This window comes from Sturnira hondurensis, unplaced genomic scaffold (assembly GCF_014824575.4).
Source record: "Sturnira hondurensis isolate 20B ecotype Veracruz unplaced genomic scaffold, ASM1482457v3 Scaffold0005543, whole genome shotgun sequence".
NCBI classification, from domain to species: domain Eukaryota; kingdom Metazoa; phylum Chordata; class Mammalia; order Chiroptera; family Phyllostomidae; genus Sturnira; species Sturnira hondurensis.
In genome coordinates, this window is record NW_028078174.1 from 65,113 (window position 1) to 92,620 (window position 27,508).

The following is a 27,508-nucleotide window of genomic DNA, read 5'->3' on the forward strand; positions in this document are numbered from 1 at the left end:
GAGGAGAGAGACAAATTTCACTTTGCTATAGCAGAGAAGCCTCAAGTTGCTGCATATTTGTATTATTATTATTTTCATTATTCTCACTTCTTTTCTATTTTAATAGTATCCTTGTATTCCTCCTCTTTCTCCATAGGCTTCTTAGTCTTGGCTGGTTATATTGCATTATTTGACAGGTTTCCCCTGTTTTCTTCTCCACAGTGTATTGCTAATTTTCTATACTTCACGCCACTTGTTTTCCTTTGGCACACTACACAAAGTTCTATACCCCCCATTCAGACAGGTCTCATAGAATCTGTCCTATGATTGTTGCTCTAATATTATTGTAAAGAATAGCTGTTCTATACAACTGTAAATACTTCACAGTTGGATCTTAGCCCACTTTACAGGTTCCTGAATTCTATTACTGGAGCGATTAACTCTATTTGCTCATACATTATACCTAGTTACTATTCTTTACTCTCACTTTACCTCAAAATCTGACCACCCACAACCTCATTGTTTTCCAGATCCAACTCACAAGCCTTCCCTCCCCAACAAGAGACTTATCTTTAGTCCATCCTTTCTTGTGGCAAGTTGGGTTGAAGATTATGGTTAACACTACACAGAGCCTATATATATCTTCTATCTCTTCTCTACCAGCTGTGACTGTAAATATCATAAAATACTCCTCTGCTGTCATAAACCATGTTGCCTCCCCCTCCAACTGATCACACACACACACAAACAATAGAGTAGGTGGAAGCAGAGAACACCAAGATACACGCAGGAGACTGCACCACTGAATTTCACAGGTATTCGACCAGGGAAGTTCACACCATAGACCTAGGGAGTCAGAACAGATCAATTTAAGAAGCCGAGGCTAACAAAAAGAGCCTCACAAACAATGGGAAGACAAAGAAACAATCCCCAAATGAAAGGAAAGGAGGAAGTCTCAGAAAGAATGTTAGATGAAAGAGAGGCAAGTCAACTATCAGATATTGAATTCAAAGCACTGGTTATCAGGAAATTCAAAGAGCTCACAACGAGCTACCAGAAACTACAGGGGAGCTACAGTGAACTCTCTGCAAACTATACCAACATGAAAAAGGAAACAGAAAACATCAGCAAAGGCCAAGAGGAAATGAAGAATCCAATTTCCGAACTGAAAAACATAGTAGAAGGAATAAAAAGCAGGATCAATCAGGCAGAAGATAGGATCAGCGAGTGGGAGGACAAAGTAGAAAAAAACTCACAGAAAGAGCAAGAAAAGGAAAAGAGGCTCAGAAAGAATGAAGAGGGATTAAGAGAAATGCAAAACAATATGAACCGTAATAATATCCGAATAATAGGGATACCAGAAGGAGAGGAAGAACAACAAGGGATTTGAAAAAGTAGTGATGGAAAACTTCCCTAATTTGAGGAGAGAAAATAATCACACAAATCCAGGAATCACAGAGAGTCCCAATCAAGAGAATTACTGCTAAACTACAGGAAAACCATCACCCAGAACTTCCTGAATTCTAGGTCAACAGCAGTCTCACAACTGAGGGTATGAAGAAGAAGCCACATGGAGACTCGGACACACGAAACGGGCTGGTCCCACACACCCGTGTGGAAGACAGGCGTCAGGAGGCAAAGCTCTGTTGCAGAGGTCCCCCCTGAGGAGCCGGGGGACCCAGCCCCACACAGGGCACCCCAACCCAGGGTTCCAGAGCCAAGGAAGAAAGTTCCCATAACTTCTGGCTGGGAAAACCAGTGGGGACTGTGGCTGAGTGAGACGAGGACTTCAGGAGTCCCAGCCAGTGCCCACCTCACCCAACTTGCCATCTCACCCAAGCTGTTTCCAGTGAGTTTTCCACACAAGTGGCCTCTCTTGCCTCACACTTCACACTTCCATGAAAACTCTCAAACCAGTAGTACCCGAGCCCTAATCAATGTCTTTGTGAATGATGCCCATGTACAATGTTCTGCAAGGCGGGTACTCAAAGGTACAGCTGTGTGTCTCTACGTGGGTGAGTGTAATGTATCCACTCAATGGGTGACTCTAACTTGCACTCCTACACGGGATGCATTAGAATTCCATCTGCTCACTGTTCCCTCCCTGAAGGGATAGAAGGGTTTCCCCCTGGGCACCGTGTCTGCATGCTTTCGGACTGTGGTCTTGTGCTTTCACAGAAATGGTGCCACAACACTGAGGGAGAACTAATCATGAAAGGGCAGGCAGCGGAGGCACACTGTGGGGCTAACTGGTGTCACTGGTGCCCCCCATTGGCTCGTACTGCCTGTGACAGTCAGTGTGTGTTTCACACCCCAGCTCTGCATCAGGACCTCTCAGGGGCACCTTGAACCTGGCCACGAGGGGACCATGGATACCCGCAATGGGAAAATGCCAAGAACCAGTGTTTTATTAAGGGGAATTCACTGGGACGACATGAGCAATAGAATCATAGAGATCTCAATGTACAATTCTCTAATACATTATCTGGATACTGCACTGTGGTTTTAACAGTGAGTTTTCCCAGGCAGTGCAATCCCTCCAAACAAACGCATATTGACTTCCCCCAGGCTGGTGTGGCTGCATTGGTTGGAGCATCATCCCATAACCAAAACTTTGTGGTTTCCAATCCCCGATCAGGGCACATACCTACATTGCAAGTTCAATCACCTGTCCAGGCATGTATGGGGCAACCAATCAATGTTCGTTTCTCCCAACGCTGTTTCTCTTTCTCTCTTCTGTCTCTCCAACAAAGCAATGTCAATATCTTCCAATGTAGAGAAAAAAAAACTCTTGACTCCATGTCAGGAGGTTCTGAGGAAAGTCCCCAGGTGCCATCTGGGGAAAAGTGAAGGCAGGTGGGGTCCTTAGTGGCTGTTGTGGCATCATTTTGGATTTATCTCTTGTGAGGTAAACCCCTGTGATGCCAGCGCACTGCTTTATTAAAGTAGATTGCAGGCTGTGAACTGAGTGGATGGGATCTCCTTAGGAACATCCAGGCAGGTGTAATGAGACCTAGGGAAGAACGTGTTTAATGAAAGTGTTGGGAGTTGTGGACGTGACCATGTCACACGAGGTCAATGCTAATTTAACTGAAATGAAAAAGGGTAGGTAGGGGTTACATGATTCAACAATGGTCAGGAGGAGATGGGCTGCATTTAATGGCACAAGGGTCCAGACATTTTCCCCCTGAGTATGAGCAAGGCGTCCTCCCCCTGCAGTGAGCTGCAGACAGGTCCTGCAGCCTGCCCCAGGTTATCTTCCAGAACCTTCTGGGCACCAGGCCAAGGCTCTCCCACTCTGCACGGTGCTCTGTTACCTCTGTGTTCAGGTCCCGGTGGCAGCCTGGGCCATTCTCTCGCTGTCTCCAGCCTGAAACAGCAGCACCCCGAGGACCACCAGGACCAGCAGAGCCACGCCCATGCGGATGAGATTCTCCACTGTGTAGTCCTGGGGGTGGGAAGCTGGGAAATGTGGACAAAGATGTCACAGAGGTCACAGCAGAGACAGCCGGCCTTGGATCCAGGATGCCCACCCAGCACACCAGTCTCCCCCTGACAGACAGGACCCTCTGCACCAGCCCTACAAGGGAGGACTCTCCTACTCACCACTCACGTGGTCTGAGCTGTTGGGGGAGGGGGTGGTGGTGTCGGCTGCTCCTTCAAAACCATAAAGAAGTGGGTGTGTGAGGAGTCATTCCCTCTCAAACCAAGTGTCCTGAAAACTCTCCCGTTCCCCCTGATGTAACTGTTTCCAGCCCCTTTGTAAACCCTCTCTCTTCTATGGGCATCCTGTTTGGTGTTATGCTCTCTGCCAGTCTCCTGGGGACTTCTGAGTGTAGACTTTGGTCCTGAGGCCCTTTGGGACATAGGTTGTCTTTGCCCTGAGAATTCAGGTTTGGTGAGACATGTGGTATCTCATTAGAGAACAGAAGATGGTCTTGTCATCTCCCTGTTCACAGTGGGAGACTGGACCACCCACGCTCACTCCTCTGGAGATGAGAGCTTTTATTTACTCAGCAGCTGAGGACTCAGGGTCCATGGGTTAGTCTCACCTATAGACACTCATGTGTACAAGGTACTCCAAAAATTCTTGAGCTGTATGTATAAACAATTTTCTGAAAAAAACTTCAAAATGTATCTGAAGTCTAAAGGAAAACGTGTAAAGCAACTTTAGTTTTTATTTAAAAAACTTCCTTTTAATAAAATGTTACTTTTCTTTACAAATATTTTATTTATCTTAGAAATGGAAAGAGGGAGAAAACCATCAATGTGTGGTTGCCCCTTGAGCGCCTCCTACTGGGGACCCGACCCACAACCCAGGCGAGTGCCCTGACTCGGAATCAAACCAGGTACCATTTGATTTGCAGGCTGGCACTCAATCTACTGACCTGCAGGGGCCATGTCAAATGGTAAAGGGGTAAATTTAATATAATCACAGTCAAAATAGGAGTCTATTATCTTTTTAAAGTCAGAAATGCTAATAACTTAAATTTATATATGGAAGCATTGCTTTAAATTTCTCAGAGAACATGCTATACTAGAGAGGTGTGAGCAGAAATATAAAAAGAAAATACGAATTTCACAGCGAATCTGGTCAGGCACCCTCGGTGCCTCCTGAGCCATGCACAGCCTCCCACACCCAACCTGAGTCTCAGGTGAGCACTGAGTGCAAGAGCCCTTCAGGTGAGCCCAGGGGCCTGCACACTGATGCCCACAGGTGGGAACACCTCTCCCCAGAGGACAGTGTCAAGTGGGGATGCCACCGTCACTCACAGCAGCCCCACCCTGGCCCAAGCCACCTCTTCTTCTGCTCTGAGAGGGTTCAGGGACCCCCATATAGGTCAGTGGCTTCCACTAAGGGTCTTTGGAATAAGGGGCCAGAAAAGAGTCTGTCTATTCTCTCTCCAACCCTCCTGGTGTCTCCTCCTCCATAGTCCAGCTGGCTCCCTAGTATTAGAAGCCAGGCCTGGACACCAAAATCTGCAAACTGGCACCAAGCAAACTACTCAGAGGCCTAGGCTTTTGGTGGAAAATCCCACAGATTCTGTTTGGAGGCTAAAACATTGACACCCTCCATGGGAATTTCGAAATCCTCCCAGTCTCCTAGATATCAAGCTTTCTGCTTGCTCAGCTGAGTCTCCAGCTGGAGGTCCCAGCTGCCCCACACCCCTGTCCCCCTCACCTGTTTCAGCTGTACAAGGTCCCAGTTACTGGGACCAGCAGGACCATCCCAGAGACGGCGGGACAAGGAGCAGGTCTTGGAGCAGCCCCTCGTCAGGTGCCCCAGAAAGTCAGAAATGCACATGCCCCTGCGGGTCCTGGAAGGCAGCCCCCCCTCACCCAGGTGGGGAACGATCCTCAGAGCTCCCCTCCCTGGGCAGCTGAGTGCACACACACTCTGCCCTGTCTCCTGGGGGCCCTGCCTCCTGGGGGCCCTGCCTGTGGCGGGTGCCTCTGGGCAGCAGCACTGCTCTGGTTCTGAGATGGAGACACCTGAAGGCAGTGGGCTGGGACTCTGGCCTGTGACTCCAGTCCACTCTCACTTGCCTCTTTGTGTCACCCTCGAACAAGGCCCTCACCTGCCCTTGCTCAGTCCTGTTTGAGCCGCAGAGTGAGGATGTCCAAAAGGTGGGAGATGCCCACCTGCTTCCACCTCTCACAGGATGATCTTCTCAGTGGAGCCACCTGTCAGTTCTGTTGTGTCCTAGACTTTCCTGGGCACAGGGCCCCCAGGTGACCTTGCAGCTCAGAGAGGAGAGGGGCAGGGTCAGCTCACCCCAGACCAGGAGCTCTGGGGCCAAAAACTGGATGAAATCTTCACCCCAGGGGGCACTCTGGGGTGTGCCCAGAGCGCTGTGTTGGTCTTTGTTTTGTCTTCAGGAGCACATCTCTTGCCTAGATGGAGTTCCCTGTCATCTCAAGTACAAACACCTTCAGTTTTTCATGCTCCTTTGGTCCTGGAGTCCCCACCTATCACCGGCATCCATGTCCCAGAACACAGTGCCTCCCAGACACTGTGTCAGTCGAGAAGTTGTCTTCCCAATGGGCCCCCGAAGTCAGTGCCAGGAATGCCACTCACCTCCTTTTTCTCCTCTGTGTTTGTCAGTTATTTGGCATCCAAGTTCATGTGGAAACTCTGGTATGGTGTTCTGGTCTTGAAATATCCTTTTCAGATTTTTGTGCTAGCCTATGTAAATGTGTTAGTCCAGAGAAATATCTGTAAAATGAGTTTCTACTGTCCCAAACTTGTTTGGAAGATCTCATTGCGTATGTTGACGGACCAGAAGTTAATTTTGTACAATGATTTCAATTTTCAGTTGTAAATTTTTGGTAGTTCAATGATGATTCAGATGCCCTATTAACTATTATTATTTTTGGAGAAAGGGAAGGTTTATCCATTGAGATAGTGCCCACAGAGAAGGTGGGAGATTTAATCGTACCTCAAACTTGTCTTAAGGAAGTACAGAGTTCAGGCTTCTTTTACCTCCAGGAGAGGGGAACCAGAGGGGCAAAAGGTGACTGATGACTGAAGACATCTGGGCCCCAGTGGGGGCCCACAGTCCGAAAAGCATTGTGCTAGTTGATGAGATACACACCTGTCTCCCCCTGACAGACAGGACCCTCTGCACCAGCCCCACAACTGAGGACCCTCCTACTCACCTCTCGTGCTATCCAAGCTGTTGTGTGATGGGGTGGTGGTGTCGGCTGCTCCTTGAAAAACATGAAGAAGTGGGTGTGTGAGGTGTTGATCCCGTTCAAGCCAAATGTCCTCAAAACTCTCCTGCTCCTCATGATGTGACTGTTTCCAGCCTCTTCTCAAATCCTTTCTCTGCTATGGGAATGCTGTCTGCGGCCATGGGCCCTGTCAGTCTCCTGGGGACTTCTGAGTGTAGACTTTGGTCCTGAGGCCCTTTGGGACATAGGTTGTCTTTGCCCTGAGAATTCAGGTTTGGTGAGAAATGTGGTCTCTCATTACAGAACAGGGGATGTCCTTGTCATCTCCCTGTTCACAGTGGGAGACTGGACCATCCAAGCTCACTCCTCTGGAGATGAGAGCTGTTATTTACTCAGAAGCTGAGGACTCAGGGTCCATGGGTGGGGCTCATCTACGCACACACACATGTGTGGGGTGCTCGAATAATTCTTCAGCTCTATGTATAGACCATTTCATGAAAAAAACATCAAAATGTATCTGAAGCCTAAAACAAACTTGTAAACCACTTTTATTTTAAAAAACTTCCTTTAATAAAATGTTACTTTTATTTTCAAACTTACTTATTTATTTATTATAGAAATGAAAAGACAGGCAGAAAAACATCATGTGTGGTTTCCTCTGGAGCGCCCCCTATGGAGAATGACCCACAACCCAGGCATGTGCTCTGACTGGGATTCAAACCAGCTACCATTTGATTTGGAGGCTGGCACTCAATCTACTGAAACACAGGTGCCAGGTTAAAAGGTTACTGTCCACAAGAAAGGGATAAATTTAATATAATCACAGTTAAAATAGGAGAAGATTTACCTTTGTAAAGTCAGAAATGTTTATAACTTAAATTTATATATGGGAGCATTGCATTAAATTTCTCAGAGAACATGCTATAATAGAGAGGTTGGGTAGAAGTAGACGCAGCAGACATGAACTTCACACCGAATCTGGGCGAGAACCCTCAGTGCCTCCTAATCCATCCATGGCCCCCCAACCCAACCTGAGTCTCAGGTGAGCACTGAGTGCTAGAGCCCTCCAGGTGAGCCACAGGTGGGGACACTTCTCCCCAGAGGAGAGTTTCAAGTGGGGATGCCACCATCACCCACAGAAGCTCCACCTTAACTCAAGCCACCTCCCATCCTTCTCTGAGAAGGTTCAGAAAACGCCATTCAGGTCAGCGTGTTCCACTAAGTGTCTCTGGGATGAGGGGCCAGAGGAGAGTCTGTCTGATCTCTCTCCAACCTTCCTGGCCTCTGTTCCCCCACAGTCCAGCTACCTCCTTTGCATTAGAAGCCAGACCTGGACACCAAATTCTGCAAACTGGCACCAAGCAAAGTACTCAGAGGCCTAGCCTTTGGGGGAATATCCCTCAGATTCTGTGTGGAAGCTAAAACATTGACACCCTCCATGGGAATTTCCAAATCCTCCCAGTCTCCTTGATATCGAGCTTTCTGCTTGCTCAGCTGAGGCCCCAGCTGGAGGTACCAGCTGCCCCACACCCCTGTGTCCCTCAGCTGTTTCAGCTGTACAAGGCCCCAGTTACTGGGACAAGCAGGACCATCCCAGAGAGGGCGGGACCAGGAGCAGGTCTTGGAGCAGCCCCTCGTCAGGTGCCCCAGAAAGTCAGAAATGCACATGCCCCTGCGGGTCCTGGAAGGCAGCCAACCCTCACCCAGGTGGGGAACGATCCTCAGAGCTCCCCTCCCTGGGCAGCTGAGTGCACACACACTCTGCCCTGTCTCCTGGGGGCCCTGCCTCCTGGGGGCCCTGCCTGTGGTGGGAGCCTCTGGGCAGCAGCACTGCTCTGGTTCTGAGATGGAGACACCTGAAGGCAGTGGGCTGGGACTCTGGCCTGTGACTCCAGTCCACTCTCACTTGCCTCTTTGTGTCACCCTCGAACAAGCCCGTCACCTGCCCTTGCTCAGTCCTGTTTGAGCTACAGAGTGAGGATGTCCAAAAGGTGGGAGATGCCCACCTGCTTCCACCTCTCACAGGATGATCTTCTCAGTGGAGCCACCTGTCAGTCCCGTTGTGCCCTAGACTTTCCTGGGGACAGGGCCCCCAGGTGACCTTGCAGCTCAGAGAGGAGAGGGGCAGGGTCAGCTCACCCCAGACCAGGAGCTCTGGGGCCAGAAACTGGATGAAATCTTGACCCCAGGGGGCACTCTGAGCCTCTGCCAATGCTTTCCACACACAGGCCATAAGCCCAGGTTGGGGAGCAGAGGGTGGCATCTGCCTTCTGCTGACGTGAGCCAGGCTGCTCCTCTGTGCAGCTGGACCCCCAACGTCACCCTCTGCCATGACCACCTCATCTGTCACCTGCCTCCCTTACCCCTTCCTCCACAGGCCTCAGTGGGCTGGGCTGAAAGGCAAACCATCAGAGACCCTGGAGCCCCGTGGTTCTCCTGAAATCTCTCTGCTGACACCCAGAGCCCTGGCACTGTAGCCTGACCTTGAACATCTGAGGGGCATTACATCCTCTGAGGGACTCAATCTCCATGGCTGGTCTGTGACTCTGGCCTACGAGCCCCTGTGCTCCCCTCACCCCACCTCTCACAAGTGCTCCCCTCCCAGCAAGGACCCCAGTAACCTGTGTGGAACCTCAAACCATAGATGGGACAAGAATGGGACTCACCTGAGACCAGGAGTTCCAGGGGGTCACTGGGTGGTGACCACACCCAGGGGGTGTTTCTGTAACAGCCATAGCATCTGAAAGTCCCTCTCTGTCTGGGTATCATGGGGCCCACAGGGAACAGGGCCTGGACCTGCCCACTGGGGTCTCGCTGTGACTCCAGGGTCCAGGAGAGCCTGTCTTCTCCTTCCTTAGTCAAAACAAACATGCCAAATCCCTGGTCTGAGTGACATCTGAGAGTCACAGTCCCTCCTGAGGTCACCACAGAGCTGGGCAGGGCTGAGAGGCTGGGTTTGCTGTAGACTCCTAGGAGAGGAGGGGACAGCATGTTAAATGGGGCTCACACCTCCCTCATGTCCACCAGGGCTGGGCTGTGAGGGGGAGACCCCCTAGAGCATCCCCCTTCCTGAGGGCAGAGCCTGAGGCTGGGACCCTGGTTTCCCCTCACCTGTCACCACCAGGTCCAGGGGGTCACTGTGCTCTGACCAGACACCTTGGCTGAGATAGGAACACTGATATCTCCCTGCAGTGAGCTCTGTCATCTGTGTGATGGGGAACATGGCCTTGTTCCCAGGATCCAGTGGCTCCTGTCTGTCCCAGGACCCTGAGGTTCCCTCTTTATGCAGGCGGAACTCCTGGGCCTTCAGGATCCCCTGACACCAAATGGTCACAGGGCTCCCCCAGGGGTTAACAGGGCCTGGCTCAGCCCAGAGAGAGGGTTTGGGGGGTGTCTCTGGAAGGAATCAGAGGCTGGGTCACAAGACATTTCCACCCCCAGTGCCCAGCTCCCAGCCCCCAACATCTCAGATGTCCTTCATCTCTCTTCCCAGAACTGCCCTTCTTCATCCCCAAAGGAGACAGTCTCATGTCCCCAGTGGGGAGTGACACTGGGGAGCTCTGGGGACAGACTCACCTGTCTGCATTGGGGTCCTCAGGCCGAGGCTCACCCCTGCAAGAGAGGCCCTGTGAACAATTTGCCCTGAGTCCTGAGCAGAGCCCTCCTCCCCAGGAGCCTCCTGAGCCCTGAGGCCCTCACAGAGCAGGGCTTCCCCTCCCCCCTCACATCTCACCAAGGCAGAGAAGGACCCTGAGAGTGAGGGGCATGGCGTCTCCTCTCTTGTTCTGGCTGAGCAGAAGGAAGAGACCACAGAGTTCTCAGAACAGGGAGACAGACTGGGTGTGGCCACTGGGAGGCTGTCCCTACTTGTCTTGGTGATGTCACATCAGGAGCCCCACAAGAAGAGGAACAGTGTCTGCCCTTCTCAGCAGCCTGGGTGTTGTTTCCAGGATCAAACAGGAAATTGATCTGCAGCCTCCTGAGATGCCCCTTGCAGGTGAGGTGACCCAGGGCATGTCCTTCCAGGTCAGAGCCTCCCCAACAGGGTCTCCTTTCCCCTCAGCCTGACCATTAGGGCCATTCTGTGGTTCCTCCCCAGGCTCAGTCGTCACCCAGGCCCTACAGATGCTTCAGGAAGACGGGGTCCCTGTGCTGCAGAGCTCAGCTCAGCAGAGACACAGTCCCCTCCTCACTGTGCAGTGCAGGCGAGTGTCACTGTGATAATGAGCATGAAGGGGAAACTCAGGGAAATGAGGAAGGAAATGCATCTGTTTTATGGCCCAAGCATCCGGGCTTTTTTTTTTCCAATTTCATGTTTTCCATAAACTTCTCTTTTATCTTAGCAATAGCATCTACCCTCTTCTCTCTCAGAGCAAACCTCTGAGTCGTTCTTGCTCTCAAGGCCCCTTGTTCCACGGGCACAGTGGTCCTCCTGGTGTCCTGGCTTTGGGCTCGACCTTTGACTTGCAGAGGCAAATTCATCTTCCTTAAATACTCGTGCCCTCTCTGCCTACCTGTGTGAATGGAGCAGGAACATCAGGATCAGATGTTGTCTTCCTTCTTTTTTAAGGTAAGAGAGGACTTTGGCGTATTTATTTACATTTCAACAAATTTGAACCTTCGAGGGCTAGAGCATTCCATGGATTCTGTGTCCAATTGTGTCAGGAGGAGGGCTGCTTTGGGATGTGGCAGAGGCCGGCCACACTGACCTGCCACAAGCTACTTTTCCCCAGGGGACTCCGGTTTGGTTTGGTTTGGTTTGCCACCAGCAGCCGCTGTGTTGGTCTTCGCTTTGTCTTCAGGAGCACATCTCTTGCCTGGATGGAGTTCCGTGTCATCTCAAGTACAGACACCTTCAGTTTTCCACGCTCCCTCTGGTCCTGGAGTCCCCACCTATCATCCATGTCCCAGAACACAGTGCCTCCCAGACACTGTGTCATTGGAGAAGTTCTCTTCCCAATAGACCCCCGAAGTTCAGTGCCAGGAATGCCACTCACCTCCTCTTTCTCCTCCGTGTTTGTCAGTTATTTGGCATCCAAGTTCATGTGGAAACTCTGGTATGGTGTTCTGGTCTTGAAATATCCTTTTCAGGTTTTCGTGCCAACCTATGTAAATGTGTTAGTCCAGAGAAATATCTGTAAAATGAGTTTCTCCTGTCCCAGACTTGTTTGGAAGATCTCCTTGCGTATGTTGACGGACCAGGAATGAATTTTGTACACTGATTTCAATTTTCAGTTGTAAAGTTTTGGTAGTTCAATGATGATTCAGATTCTCTATTAACTATTATTATTTTTTGGAGAAAGGGAAGGTTTATCCATTGAGAAGGTGCCCACAGATGCAGTGGAAGATCTAATCATACCTCAAATTTGTTTTCAGAAAGTACAGAGTTCAGGCTTCTTTTACATCAAGAAGAGGGGAACTAGGAGGGGTAAAAGGCAATTGATGACTGGGCCCCAGTGGGGGCCCGTAGTCTGTAAAAGACTGTGCTCGTTGGCGTGATACAATGCCTGTCGAGATACCTATGGTGTATTTCAAACAACTAGAACAAATATTCCAAAAATTTTTATGGGATCACAGATGACCCAAATGAGCCACAGCAATCTTGAGAAAGAACAAAATTGGAGAAACCACACTACCTGAAATCAAACTATACTTCAAAGCTGTAGTAATCAACACAGCATGGTACTGGCATAAGAACAGACACACAGACCAATGGAACAGAAGAGCGATCCCAGAAGTAAACCCATGCCTTTTTGATCAATTAATATTTGACATAGGAGGCAAGAATATATGATGGTTTGGGGAAAATTGGACAGATGCAGAAAGAAAAATGAAGCTGGACCACCTTCTTACAACATACACAAGAATAAACTCAACATTGATTAAAGAGTTAAATGTTAGACTCGAAAGCATAAAAATCCTAGAAGAAAACATAGACGGTAAAATCTCAGACATTTCTCATAGCAGGGGAAACATACAAAAAAGATGGACAAATGGGACTACATCAATCTATTCCAGGGAAAAATTTGGATATTAGTCCTTTATCTAAATTGGGTAAGGTTTTTCATAAAGTGTACTTATGTTTATTGTGAAAAGATTTTACTCTAAAATAGAACTGGAGGATATAAAACAGGAAGTTGTACATATGGGTTCTTGGGCAAACTCAATGTAAAGACTGAAAGAGTGATTTCCCATAAATTTGTGATGTACAGAAAACTGAAACTACCCTCAACCAATGAACCACCACCAAGAACTTCTCCCCATTCTGAAGACAATAAAGTTGCTGCTTGAAGTGAATCTTCTCATTCCTTCCTTACATTTTCGGCCCATTAATGTAGCATGTCCCAAATTCTCAGTGACCTCGCCTGTAGCACACTACAGTTTGCATGTCTCAATTTGCAGTTCTTCTGCTATTCACAAACGAACTCAATTTCCCTTTAAATTTATGTTCTTAGGATTTTATTTATTTATTTTTACAAAGAGGAGAGGGAAGGAGAGAGTTAGAGAAACATCACTGTGAGGTTGCCTCTCATGAGGCCCCCACTGAGACCTGGCCTGCAACCCAGGCATGTGCCCTGACTGGGAATTGAACCAGCTACCCTTTGGTTCACAGCCCACGCTCAATCCACGGAGCGACACCAGCCAGAGCCAATTTTTCACCATTAGAGCATGCCTCAGTTTGCCTCTTATACTGAAGTTGACACTAGAAATGTCCATGGGATCTATAGTGATGTCTCATTCCACAACTGATATTGGTCCTTGGTACTATATCTCTATTTTTTTGTCCATTGTTCCAGAAATTTATACATTTTTAAACTCATAATTATCAACAACTGGGCCTTAAAAAAATGAATGAACTAGAACAGGCCAGAATCACAGAAATGGAGATCACATGGAGGGTTATGAGCTGGAGAGCAAGAGGGGGAAAAGGGGAGGAAAGGTGCAGAGAATTAGAAGCATAAATGGTCGGTACAAAATAGATGGGGGGAGGTGAAGAATGGCATAGGAAATGTAGAAGCCACAGAACTTCCATGTACTAGCCAATGGACATGAACTAAAGTGGAGAAATGTGAGTGGAAGGGGATGTGCAGGGTGGGTGGGAAAAACTGGGTAAATGGGACAACTGCAGTAGCATAATCAATAAAATATATTAAAAAAGAATATTCATGAATGAACACTTTTGGCTTTATTGATGCGATGGACTAACTGCTAACGTCCTGGCCAATTCATATGCGGAAGCCCTAACTCCCAGAGTGGCTGTCATTTGGAAGTGGGGTCTCTAAGCAGTAGGTTAAATAAGGTCATAAGGGTAGAGCTCTGATTGGATAAGACCAGCTTCTTCATAAGAAGAGAAACCAGATAGCTCATTCTGGCCCTCTTTGTTGTCACACCCATGGAAGTGCACAGGAAGCAGGGCCATCCACAAGCCCAGGGAGAGACCCTGCCACACACCAACCTTTCTGTCTCCAGAATCGATCTGGGACTTCTGCTCTCCAGAGCTGTAAACTAGTATGCGTTGCTTGAACCCCTTGGTCTATGACGTTTTGTTACAGAAGCCTGAGCAGAATAATACAGAAGTTGGTAATACCCAATACCAAGACTGGGAAGCAGCTTTGGAACCGGTAATGGGACGTGTGCATGCTAGAAAAATTCTAGGTGCTGTATTATGGACTGCTGGTGGATATATGGACATTAGTGGTGATTCTGATGGGGGCTCAGAAAGAAAAGAGGAGATATGGAGAAAAAGTCTCCACCTTCTCAGAGAATACATGATGAGGCGAACAGAATGTTGGTTCGATAGAAATATGGGTGGTAATACCCATTTCAGTGAGTCTTCAGACAAAATGGCCAATAAGGTATTAGACAATGGGGAAAAGGCTATTTTCATTATACAGTGGTAAAGAATGTGGCTGTATTGTCTTCTAATGCTTCTAGAAGGCAGAATGTGGAAAGCATAAAGCATCACATTCTTAAGCAAAAGGTTGACGTGTGACATACTGGTAGTAACATTTGAGAGGAGAGAGGCGAATTGAAGAACGAACAGTCATGCCGATGGACCCAGAAGTTAATGAGCTGGAAAATCCTTGGCTGCGCATGTGGCTACAAAGGGGAGTGAATTTGGGAGAGCGCAGCACAGGTAGGGATGGGCTGTCAGTCAGTGAAGAGATGATGGGATTGTTGGAACGGAAACACCTCTCGGACACGACAGGCTGGGGTGATACAGTAACCTGTCCTCGAATGTGTGCTATTATTCCTCAAGGAAAGGAAAGAAAGACCCCAAAGGCAGTTCAGTTTGTCAGGGCTGCCCCACTGACCTCCTTGGATTCAACAGGGCAGGTGGTCTCCCCTCGAAGCCTTGGGAGTGGGGTCCTCACAGGGACATGAAAGTGCTAGGCCACCGAGCTGAGCCATGGAGGTAACACTGTCACCCCAGAATGACTGGTGGACAGAACATCAGATCTAACCACGATGCTGTACCCCTGAAACTGACGTAAAACACTATTGAAGGTCAATGGTGACTGACCAAGAGTATTTTTTTAAAAAACAAAGAAATTGAACCCAAAAGAGAGGAAAGAAAGATTTAACTAATGTTGCCTTGAGAGATGTTGAACGTGCCTGGATTCCCTGTCTTTCTGATTTCTCCCTGTTGGAATAGGAATGTCTCTCCCATGCCTGCCGCAGCCTTGCCTTGTCAGAAGCACATAAATTGTCTGGGTCGCAGGTTCACAACTACAGAGGAATTGCGCCTTAAAATGAGTCCTATCCCCAGTCTCACCGGTGTCTGATGTAGACAACATGCCGACAAGACTTTGAACTTTAGACTCGAGAGTTGATGCTGGAATGAGTGGAAATGTGGGGCACTGTAGAGTTGAAAGGAATGTATTGTGCATGGGAAAAGGACATGAATTTGGGGTGTTCAGGGGGGAAGGGAATAAAGGGGAGAAAAATGGAACAACTGTAATAGCATAATCAATAAAATATATTGAAAAAGAACAAATAAAAATACAGAGTTTATAGTTATCTTCCTCTGCAGAGCGAGGTGACTTCTAAGGTCTCATGGTATCTTGCTTGCTTACAGAACAACCTCAGACTTGGGGTCAGTAGCTGACTGCCCAAGGAGACAGCCTCTGTGCCATCTGGGGTCCCTGAAGGCCCCCTCCCTGAAGTGTGGGGTCTGGGTCCTCACTTGGGTCTTGGGCTAGTGGACGGCCAGAGCAGCGTACACACTGGGCTCATCTGGGGTCTCCTCTGACGGGGAGAAACGGGGTGCATTTGCTGCTCTTTTGAGGGTCTTGCGGTTCAGCTGGGCGTAGGTCACATCCTGGGGGTCTTCAGATGGAGTATCCTGGAGGAGGTAGAGAGACAGCTGTATGATCAGGTGGGGGTGGGGGGGGGAAGCCAGGGCACTGGGAGCAGAAACGATCCACATGACTGCCATCTGCCTGCCTTCTCCCAGCTGTCTGTCCTTGGCGTCCAGCAATTCCACAGACAGGGCAGAAGGCAGGGTGGCCCCTCTGCCTGACCCCTGAGTGGTTCATCTGGGCACACGTCACTCCCTGGGGTTTGTGTAGTTAGGGCTCTGTGGGGGAGGAGGGGTTGAGACACGAGAGGGTGGAACTTCTCTCCTTGCTCCACTTGCCCCTCTTTTAAAAATATTTTTATTTATTTATTTTTAGAGAGAGGGGAAGGGAAGGAGAAAGGGAAATATCAGTGTGTGATTGCCTCTCATGTGGCCCCCACTGGGGACATAGCCTGCAACCCAGGCATGTGACCTGACTGGGAGTCGAACTGGCGACCCTTTGGTTCACAGCCTGCACTCAGTCCACAGAGTCACACCAGCCAGGGCCCCCCTCTTCTGATAAGAGTTGGAGAAGCAACTCTTTGGGGGAGACTTAAGAGTTGTTCCTGTGATGTTGAAATGACTGCTGGACAGATAACAGAGATGGCTCTATCGTCTTTGTTTGAGGCTGGGGCTCAGATAAGAGGACAGAGCTGGAAATAACTGTGGATTTATGAACATAGAGAGGGTCCGGCTACATCTGGGATTCAAGACATTTTGCAGCGTAAAATACAGAGTTGTCTCAAGGGGAGGTGAACGAGATAGTCAGCGGGCTTCCTATGGGAGTAGGAGACCAATGCACCTCAACCCACAAGACTTGCAGGAAAGGGAGAAAGCAGAGATAAAGGAACTCTAGTCTACAGGGGGCTTCGTGTGAACCAGAAAAGGTATGCTGGGCCCTGGCCAGTGTGGCTCCGTTAACTGGGTTGTCATCCTATAGACAGAAGGGTTTGGGTTCCATCCTCAGTTGGGGTACATGGGAGAAGGCAACCAACTGATGTTCCTCTCTCGCTCTCTTTCTCATTCTCCTCCTCCTTCCTCTCCCTCTTTCTCTCTCCCTTCCACTCTCTCTGAAACAATGAAAAGGTGTCCTCAGAGGAGGATTTAAAAAAAAGGAAAGAAAAGGAACACCAACCAGTCAGATACCACCAGTAGGGTGTCAAACCCTACAAGGCTTATTGGGCACAAACTGTACAACTATCCACGGAAGCACGACCATCACGAGATATGGATGACTGAGAGTCAAAGAGAAGCAAGTAGGGGAACCGAGAAGAAGGGGCCCACGTGCTACCAGGAACACCCACTGAGGAGTGGTGTTCCAGCAGTTGGACCATGTCTCTTTCAGGAGGATGGGCACAGTCAGGGGATGCTGAAAACTGAGCGACAGGCGTGGGGAGGAGCATCCTCAGAATTTATCTTATTAACAAGCCTGTGGTGGGTGCCCCGGACAGGGCAAGGGTCTTACCTCATTGTCCATCACTTCTTCCTCCTCAGGTTGGAAATCCCTTGTGGAAGAACCTAGAGAAAGATAATATTCTGTCTCATGGCAAGATCCCTGGAATCCTTTGATCCTACGCACCTTTCCTGATCTTAGGTGGGGAGACTGAAGTTCATCGAGGAGCAGGAATGTGCTGGGGTCCACACGGATTTAGGATTCTCGTGCTTGCTCCCCCCTAAGCCCGGAACCCTTCCTGACCACTTCTCCTGCCCCCGTGTCCCACCAAGGCCTCACCTCCTCTCTGATTGCACAGGTTCTCCCCTTGAACAGGAGCCACGGAGCTGGAGCTGAACAAGGAGAACAGGAGTGTTAGGCAGCAGTGAAGGACCTACCTTTAGGTGGAGGAGAGGTCTAGGGAGGTTTGGGAGAAGAAACTACCTTTTCTGCAGTGCTGTGGTCTTAACTTCAGGGTCTGGAGCACCTGCAAAGAGTTAGACATTAGTTTCTAAACTACCCCAGAACCCACCCCCCCCCCCCGGGCTGCCTTAAGATCTCAGCAGCTAGGATCCCCCCAATCCCCACCCCGGGGTCCAGTGGGAATTCGACGAAAACAAAATTAAATGGTAGCACGCAAAACGTGCATGGTTGATTTAAACAAGTTTTTATGAGCCTGAAAGAATATTTTCAAAAGTCTAAGTCTGTTCTTATTAAGTCCCTCATTCCCTCATTCTCATAGAGGATGGTATGCAGACACCAAGATGAGGGTAATAGGTGTGCTTATTTCTAGTGGGCTGTGGCACTGTGTCTTGGTCTGAGCTGGTACCCACAGTACAAACATACCTGTAACTACTTCTATACCAATTGATGTATATTTATATAGAGATTTTATCTATTTATTTTTAGATAGAGGGAAAGGGAAGGAGAAAGAGAGGGAGAGAAATACTAATTGGTTGCCTCTTGCATACCTCCAACTGAGGATCTGGCAACCTAAGCACGTGCCCTGACCAGGAATTGAAATGGCGACCCCTTGGTTTGCAGGGTGACACCCAGCACCCTGAGTTACACCGGTGAGGGCTGTGTACTTATTTTTATTGAGGTTGTACTGTAACAGACAATGGAAAGCATATGATCTTTATGCAATATTGTCCTAACCAGAATTACATGTACTAAGCAATAAACTAACGAGTCTGTTAGAACAAAAAGAGGAACACACTTTTTTTTCTTTGTTTACAACCTCTATTTTAGACTCCATTTTACTATATCCCAGGGACCAGCAGTTTCCATTCCTGCCCTGGAAGGTGTTGGTCGGCCACAGGAATTCGACTGATACTGACAGGTTGACGCCAAGATCTTTGTCGGAACCCACAAAACAGTGTCTCTGCATACCCACTGCCCCCTGCCCCACACACACTTAGAAAAGCTACTGGCTTAAACAGAGATGTTAAGATTTTTTTTTTTAGGACAGGCGTCTGCCATCTTTTTGGGTCCCCAGCACATCAATAAATCTCTTTCCTTTCCACCAGTCTCACAAGTCTTTGCTTTTATCACAACAGGCCGCCAAACCTGTGTTTGGTAACAATACTGACATTTTTTTCTTTTAAAGAAAAAGAGAGAGAAAAATATCAATACTGACATTTTTGCTTTTTAGAGAGAGAGATAGGGTAAGTGAGAGGAGGGGAGAGAAAGAAAGAAAGAGAGAAACATCGATTGGGTTGGGCTTCTTGTACGCTCCCAGAGAGGGGAATCGAACATGCAACCCGGGTATGTACCCTGATGGGGAATTGAACCCATAACCTTTCAGCTTATGGGATGATATTCCAACCAATGGAGCCACACTGACTAGGGAAACGATCCTGACGCTTTCATTTCCAACCAAACACCTCAATGTGTCCTAGCCAACTAACTGCCTCTGCACCGGTTTAAATACTTCGTGCGCATTTAACCCCATGTATCGAGATATTTTCTGAAACAATGGAATTCCCAGCTACCTCAACCTCCACCCCTATTCCTCAGCGCCTTGCCCACACCCCACTGCTCTTGCCCGCAGGATGACAATGACACCTCCTCGTGGCTCCCCTCCGCCTCGCCAGCATGGTCCTTCAGGTTCTGGGTACACCCCTGCCACCGCCACACAGGAGCCTCTCATCACCACCAGGCTTCCGTGGGAATCTCAGATCCCCGTCCCAAGAAGATTATGAAGGAAGTTGAGATAGAAAGAGATTTCTAGAAATGGTTGATGAATTAGGAATAAATTTCAAATGCGAACATTGTTGGTTTTTTTTTTTTTTTTGAGCCATATTTTGGCCTAGGAAGCCACTTCCCAGGTCTTTAGAGGAAGGTCACACCTCTCGTGCAGACCAGGTAGACCAGGTCTCCCCATCTTCTGCTCACCTGACTTTCTGCGTTCCTTCTGGTGCTTGAGGAAGAAGAGGAGGAGGAGGAGGAAGCAGAACAGCAGGACGAAGGTCACAGAGACCCCGATCAAAATTTTCTGGTACTTTTGAAGACCTTGGACACAACGATGTCATAGATGAACCAACGATGCCAGTTAAATGAGCACCAACTGTGTGCTGGGCATGTGGGGGGGGGTCTGTGGATTAATCGCCTCTAACCCTCATAACAATCAAGCCAAATGTGAATGCCAGTCCCCCCTCCACTGGTTTTACAGACACAGAAACCGGGGCTCAGCGAGATCTGTTGGGTGTCCCAGGTCATCTAGCTGGGAAGTGGCAGAGCTCAGATATGAACCCAGGACTGTGGCCTCTCTTGTGCTCTGTTCACATTGCCCCACCAGAGAGACACCGGCTTTGGGTCCTCGGGGCTGCTCCCCTGATTGGAACGGCCTGTCCCCTGGTCCCCAGGGGTGCCCCAGCCCTGTCCTTTACCTAGAGCTGGATATATCTCTCCACTGTCCCCCCTGCTCACCAACCCATCAGAGGCTGTGGGGGACCTAAATGGGACCACTCAGAGCCAGGGTCTGTGTGCAGTGACCTCTGTGACCACGCCCATCCCTACATCCAGCGAAGGTCTGTCCTGTGTTCTGCAGACCCCACACTCCCATGTGGGGCCCCCGTGAATGTTTCTGAGTGTATTTCTGGGAGGGGATAGGAGGGTGGAGCTGCTATTGACCGAGCACCCTCCCCATGCTGGGGGCTCCCCTAAATCTCTTAGCAGACCTGTGAGGGGGGCTGGCAGGAGCCACCTTTCACAGACAATGACACTGGGACTCAGAGAGGTCATGTGGCTCATCCCAGGCCCCACAGCCAGGAAGCAGCAGAGTTAGGATGGATACTCCGTAGAGCCTGGCTTCCAAGCCCTTGTGGGTTTGGGTTTGAGTTTGTTGGTTTTCCTCCAGTAAGAATAGGCTGAGCACCACAGGGAGATTGGAAAGCACTCAAGATGCCACCCTGGTGTATGGCCCTGTTTGTCCCTAACGCCCCAAACACCGGACACTGCCTGCTATTTACTTTTTCAGACCATCACGGTACCTGCAGGGTCAGAAGTGTGGTGTCTTTCGAGGTCTGAGACAGGATTCTCTTCTGTGGCACAGGGAGAAACGGAGGCTTAGTTGGAAAGGGACCGGTCCAAAATCACCGTCTGAGGGAGCACTGAGACCACACTCAAGTGCATCCCACCCCAGACACCCTAAGTCAAGGACAAGGAGGTGAGGGGTGGGGGCTGCTGGCTCCCTACTTCACCCCAACTGCGCTTACCCCAGGCTGGTCCCTACTTCTCCCTCTGCTGTGACCAGGGCACCCCTCACCTTCCAGCCTCAGAGTCTGCAGACCCCTGCGATTCAACTCCTGACTCACTACTTCATCTCCACTCACCTGCCAGCCTCCCCAGGACACAAGGCCTTCCTTGAGTTTCTGAGGGACGTGAGAGCCCCCCGAGTGACTCAGAACCTGCCCTGGGCTGGTCTGTGCTCCCTCCGAGCAAAGAAGACCCCTTGACTCACCAGCTGTGGAGACGTGCCCTGGGGGTGGGGGCCTGGAGACGACAGGGGGTCCTGGGAAAAAGACAGGAGAAGGGTCATGGGTACAGCACCCCTCCCCACCAAGAGATGTTTGATTTGCTTCCATTCACCTTCTGTGTCTGCCGTGGGTCCCTAGCAAGGTCCTCCCTCCACGTACCTGGGGAATCCAGTGATGGGCAAGATGAAGGGGCAGGGAAGGGCCCTTTGTGCCCCATCCCTCTGAAGGGCGGGGTCCCCGAATGGATGGACTTCCCCTCTCTCTGGTCCTACATTGGGGCTATTCTGGGCAACACCCTTAACCAAAACAAGGACATGGAGATGTCAGGACTGGGGCTCCCTACCTGAGACCAGGAGCTCCAGGGGGTCACTGGGTGGTGACCACGTGTGGGGTCTGTTCCTATAATAGCCATAGCATCTGAAAGTCCCTTTCTGTCTGGGTATCATGGGACCCACAGGGAACAGGGCCTGGACCTGCCCACTGGGGTCTCGCTGTGAGTTCTGGGTCCAGGAGAGCCTGTCTTCTCCTTCCTTAATCAAAACAAACAGGCCAAATCCCTCATAGGAGTGACAGCTGAGAGTGGCAGTCCCTCCTGAGGTCACCACAGGGCTGGGCAGGGCTGAGAGGCTGGGTCTGTAGTAGTAGGAAAATCCTAGGAGAGGAGGGGACAGCATGTTAAATGGGGCTCATACCTCCCTCATGTCCCCCAGGGCTGGACTGTGAGGAGGAGACCCCCTGAGAGCATCCCCCTTCCTGAGGGCAGAGCCTGAGGCTGGGACCCCTGAGTGTCCCCTCACCTGTCACCACCAGGTCCAGGGGGTCACTGCGCTCTGACCAGACACCTTGGCTGAGATAGGAACACTGATATCTCCCTGCAGTGGGCTCTGTCATCTGTGTGATGGAGAACTTGGCCTTGTTCCCGGGAGCCAGTGGCTCCTGTCTGTACCAGGACGCTGAGATTCCCTCTTTATGCAGGCGGAACTCCTGGGCCTTCAGGATCCCCTGACACCAAATGGTCACAGGGCTCCCCCAGGGGTTAACAGGGCCTGGCTCAGCCCAGAGGGTAGGTTTGGGGAGGGTCCCTGGAAGGAGTCAGAGGCTGGGTCACAAGATATTTCCACCCCCAGTGCCCAGCTCCCAGCCCCCAACATCTCAGATGTCCTTCATCTCTCTTCCCAGAACTGCCCTTCTTCATCCCCAAAGGGGACAGCCTCATGTCCCCAGTGGGGAGTGATACCCTGGAGCCCTAGGGACAGACTCACCTGCCTGCACTGTGGTCCTCAGGCCCAGGCTCAGCCCTGCAAGAGAGGCCCTGTGAGAGATTTGCCCTGAGTCCTGAGCAGAGCCCTCCTCCCCAGGAGCCTCCTGAGCCCTGGGGTCCTGACAGAGCAGGGCTTCCCCTCCCCCCTCACATCTCACCGAGGCAGAGCAGGGCCTCGAGGGTGGGGGGCATGGCGTCTCCTCTCTGATTCTGGCTGTGCAGAAGGAAGAGACCACGGACTCCTCGGGGTGGACAGACTCACAGGGTGTGGCCACTGGGAGGCCGGCCCTACTTGTCACAGGGTTGTCACGTCAGCAGCCCCTCAAGAAGAGGAACAGTGTCTTCCCAGAAGCCTGGTTTTTGTTTCCAGGATCCAGCAGCAGACTGCGCAAGAGCCTCCTGAGCCGCCCCTTGCAGGTGAGGTGACCCAGGGCCCGACCTTCCAGGTCAGAGGTTCCCCCATGGGGTCTCCTTCCTCCTCCACTTGGGCCATCACACCCTCCCTGTGGGTCTTCCCCATGAGCAGTGGGCACTCAGGCCCTGAAGACACTTCAGGAAGAGGGGGGTCCCCGTGCCTGCCGAGCTCAGCTCAGCAGAGACACGGTCCCCTCCTCACTGTGCAGTGCAGGCGAGTGTCACTGTGACAATGAGCACAAAGGACAGACGTGGGGAAGTGAGGGAAGGACGCACGTCTCTTCCCCTGGCCCCAGAGTGTGGTTTTCTTCCTATCCCAGCCCCATTCATGAACTGTCTTTTCTTTCTCTCTCTCCGTCTGCCTTTTTTTTTTTTTCAATACCGTCCACCTCACCGTCCTGGAAACAAGACTCTGAGTCATTTGGCTCCTCAGTGCCCCTTGCGCCTCGGGCAGGGTTCTCTTCCTCTTCCTGTGGTCCTGCCTGTAAGCTTCAGGGGCCTTTTATCTGGATTAGAGGGTTGTTTTTAAAATGTTTAATTTATCTATTGATTTCAGTGTGGGTGGGGCTGGGGAACGTAGGGAGAGAGAGAGAGAAAAAGGGAGAGAGAGGGAGATTGACTTGTTGTTCCACTTATTGATGCATTCATTGGTTGCTTGTTGTTTGATCCCTGACCAGGGATTGGACCCACAACCTTGACATATCAGGATAATGCTCTAACCCACTGAACTACCCGGCCAGGGCATTAGAGGTTAATTTTTTAAGAAAAAGATGACCGTTGTGTAAATATTCACCTCTCGTCAGCTGCCTGTGAGGCCCAGATAATAATGTCTTGTCTGTTTCCTTGTTTGGGTCACACTGGCTCGAATTCCCCAGAGCGGCTGCCAGTGTCCCGGTTCCTGGTTCTGGGGAAGGTCTCGGTCAGGGCTCCCCCGCAGACCAGGTGCAGACAGGAGAGGCTCCTGGCGTCGGCCTCCACAGTGCAGATAAATATGTACCGTGCCCACCTCGGAGGCCCAGTCTGCTACAAATTCCTGAAGTGGTACTGACGACACTTCTGACACATGAAGAAACAAATAGTCCACTTTCTGGAAAAGAGAAGTGAAAGTTGCCCAGATAGTCAGGAAACCACAAGAAAGAACAGAAAGAACAGAGAACAGAGCTGAGTAGCAGCCAGTGCCCAGAGCCATCAGGGGTCCCAGAATGGAGGTTCCCACTCCGGCAGAAGGGGGCCAGGGACCCCGCGTTCTCCCAGGAAGGGGGCAGGGTTTTGGGTGAAGGCAGGATGCTGTGGCCCCGTGACCTTGTGTTTGTGGGCAGGCACAGGGCCGGCCCTGCTCCCTGACACACCCCACGTTAGCCCTGAGTCATTTTCCCCGGGGGTGTGTGGGAAACAGACTTTTTGCTGTTTTTTTTTTTTTTGATAACATGATTGGGTGTCCCCCACCTGAGAATGAGGTCAGCGTTATCCATCCCTGCCTAACATAAGGCTCAGTAGGTGCTGAGTCTGAGGGAGTGGACGCCACGGGGCCCCTGCTCAGCCTCACTCCCAGGACAGCCCTGGAGAACCCAGGGGAGACCAGGTGTGTGAGAGAGAGACTTCCTACAAGAGTGGGCAGTGGAGACGTCCTAATGGTGACAGACAGAGCTATGGACGCCGTCTACTGACACTGGGGACTGTCTCCAGCAATGGAAGAAAGCCAGTAGGAAACATGAGAGGAAATTTAACTTAAGCATGTTTAAATATCTGTAAAAATAAAGAGGGATATGAAATGTTTCAGGCAATACGGTGAATTATATTACAGAAGAATAGGAGAGGGTTGAGAAGATTTAGAAATTTTAGAGGTGAACAACGCAACAGAATTAACACATTCAAAACATAAATCCTACCCTCGCTGGTGTAGCTCAGTGGATTGAGCACGGGCCTGCGAAGCAAAGGATCGCGGTTCGATTCCTGGTCAGGGCACAGGCCTGGGTTGCAGGCCAGTTCCCAGCAGGGGATGCACAAGAAGCAACCATACATTGGTATTTCTCTCCCTCCCTCTTTTCCTTCCCCTCTAAAGATAAATAAACAAAATCTTTTAAAAGGAGTTAAAAAAGTTTAGAGGTGAACAAAGCAACAGAATGAACGCATTCAAAACATTAATTCCATCAAAGAGTAGAAGAAACATTTTAAGCTGAAGAAACATTGATGAAAGCAGAGTATGATGTTGAGGAAATTTCTAGGATGCAGTGCACAGAGACCAGAAGAAGAGATTCGAGATACCTGGAGACCAGAATTAGGACAAATATTACATGTATTAACAGTTAAAAGGAAAGAAGTGAAAATGAAACTTAGTAACAGTTCAAGAGATAAATAATCGAACCCTTTAGAGAGTTGAAAAACCAACTAAGTGTTAGGGTGCATATATTTAAAAATAAAATCTGTGCCCTGGCAGGTGTAGCTCAGTGGACTGAGTGCCCACTTGTGAACCAAAGGGTTGCCAGTTCGATTCCCAGTCAGGGCACATGCCTGGGTTGCAGGCCAGGTCCCCAGTAGGGGGCGTGCAAGAGGCAACCACACATTGATGTTTATCTCTCTCCTTCCCTTCCCGTCTCTCTAAAAATAAATTAATTAATTCTTAAAAAATGAGAAAGTAGATAAAATAAGATGATGTGTCTGTTTACATGCTTCTCACATGCTTTTTTTCTTTCTGAAAACCAGAAACTAACAAACATAAATAGTTAGTTTACCCCATGCACACTTCTGATACCTGCAGGTAAAAAGTGCAGGGGAGAGATTCAAAGTTCGTCTCTGGGTGCACCATTCTAGGAGGCTGGAACTTCAGGAACCTGAAAATATTCTACATATTCAAGACACAATGGAGTCAAAAAGATGAAAAAACACACTGTGACATGAATATAAACAAGTACAAATAAATACGAGTTATTGATATCCAATCACCACAGCTACACAATGAAACAAACAAACAAAAAGAAAATCTGCGAATTTCCTAGAAATTGGGTTTTCAAATGAGGGTCCAGCATAAATGAACCTGTACCCTTACCCCAGGTGGGAAACACCTGTGTGGATGGACTCGGTGCGTCTTCCCTGATACTAAGGGGTCCATACACGACAAAACCCCAGTAGCCCTGACTTCACGTAACCCCAGGTCACGCTTTCTAAATACTGTTCCTATTAAAAGAACCCAAGACCGAGGGGGAACCTTGTCCAGGGCAGGAGCACAGATGGGCCCAGGGTCCCTATCCATCTACACAGAGTGACAACGGGGCCCTGCCAAGGACAGGGAGGATGTCTCAGAAAGCGCAGCTGGAAAGGACCTTCCTCAGACAATTCTGGTGAGCTGAGCAGCATGTCGCAGGGAGGGGGCCCAGCTCCCAGCAGGACGCAGGCGCCTTTCAGGCAGTGGCGCCTGCCCTGGAGGAGCCCCTTCCTCCCCAGACTGGCTCCGACTCTGAGCAGAGAGGGGGCGGCGCTTCCCTGGAGAGGAGGAGCCCCAGCGAGAGCCCAGGGAGCCGCCCCTCCCCGCGTGCAGTCCCTGTAGGGACAGGAGAGGACGGGAGTGTCCCTGCCCACCCCTGCTCTCAAGAGACCAGGTGACTGGCCCTGGTCCTGTCTGGCGTGGCAGCCGCACAGGGACACAGCGCGGGTGCAGTGCAGCCACACACAGGGCATCTCAGAATCAAGCTGCGTCCCCCCTCCCCCGCCCCCCCCCCCCGACAATGGAGCCCACAGGGTGACCCGCTGGGCTTCCGACTCTGGTGGCCCAGTTTGGGTGAAGTGTCAGGGGTGAGGTCAGAGGCTTGTCAGAAACCTCTGCCCAGATCTTTGGAAGCTCGGGCGGGGGGTGGGGAACGTCCTCAGACCCCAAAGAGTCCGAGGCCAGACTCCAGAGACTCCGCCTGCTGCTGTGACAAATGCGAACCAGCGTGGTGGCTCACAGACCAGGGACGTGTGATCTCGGGGTCCTGGAGGTCCGGAGTCTTAACCTGCTGACCTTGAGGTATGTGCAAGGCTGCCTTCTCTCCTGGAGGCTCCGGGGAGCGTCCCTCCCTTGTCTTCCAGCCTCTAGAGACCCCGCGTTCTGTGACACACATCCTCCTCTTCCCTTGTCTTCAAAGCCAGCGGGTCCTTCTCAGGAGGTGACACTGGGGACCCGGTGTCTGCTTCCTCCTCTTCTGAGGAGCCTGTGACCTTGACCTGTGTGAGTCACCCTGTCCTGGGGGCACAGGGACAAGTGTCCAGGTCCCTGCTTTCACCTCCCTGCCCTTGAACCCAGACTGGGGCTGCTGGGTGGACGGAGGTTCCCTGCCAAGTTCTGAGGAACAGGCTGCAGATCTGCTCAGAGGCTGCACCACTTTGCTTCTCCACCAGGGGGCCCAGGGGCTCCCGATCCTCCAGGGCCTTGCACACTGGCTGTGTTTATG

General features: G+C 50.4%; 1 protein-coding gene across 1 annotated transcript; it reads right to left on the reverse strand.

The window, feature by feature from the left end:
* Positions 1-15,219: 15,219 nt before the first annotated feature.
* LOC118987933 (leukocyte immunoglobulin-like receptor subfamily A member 5) lies at positions 15,220-22,859 on the reverse strand. Its single transcript, XM_037047275.1, has 11 exons — positions 22,826-22,859; positions 22,669-22,704; positions 22,204-22,488; positions 21,750-22,058; positions 21,391-21,441; positions 20,921-20,971; positions 19,824-19,940; positions 17,871-17,913; positions 17,727-17,779; positions 17,460-17,512; positions 15,220-16,000 (listed from the first exon to the last, which is right to left on the reverse strand). Exons 1-11 carry the CDS (start codon positions 22,857-22,859, stop codon positions 15,854-15,856), a joined length of 1,179 nt encoding a protein of 392 aa, XP_036903170.1. The 3' UTR covers positions 15,220-15,853.
* Positions 22,860-27,508: the final 4,649 nt, after the last annotated feature.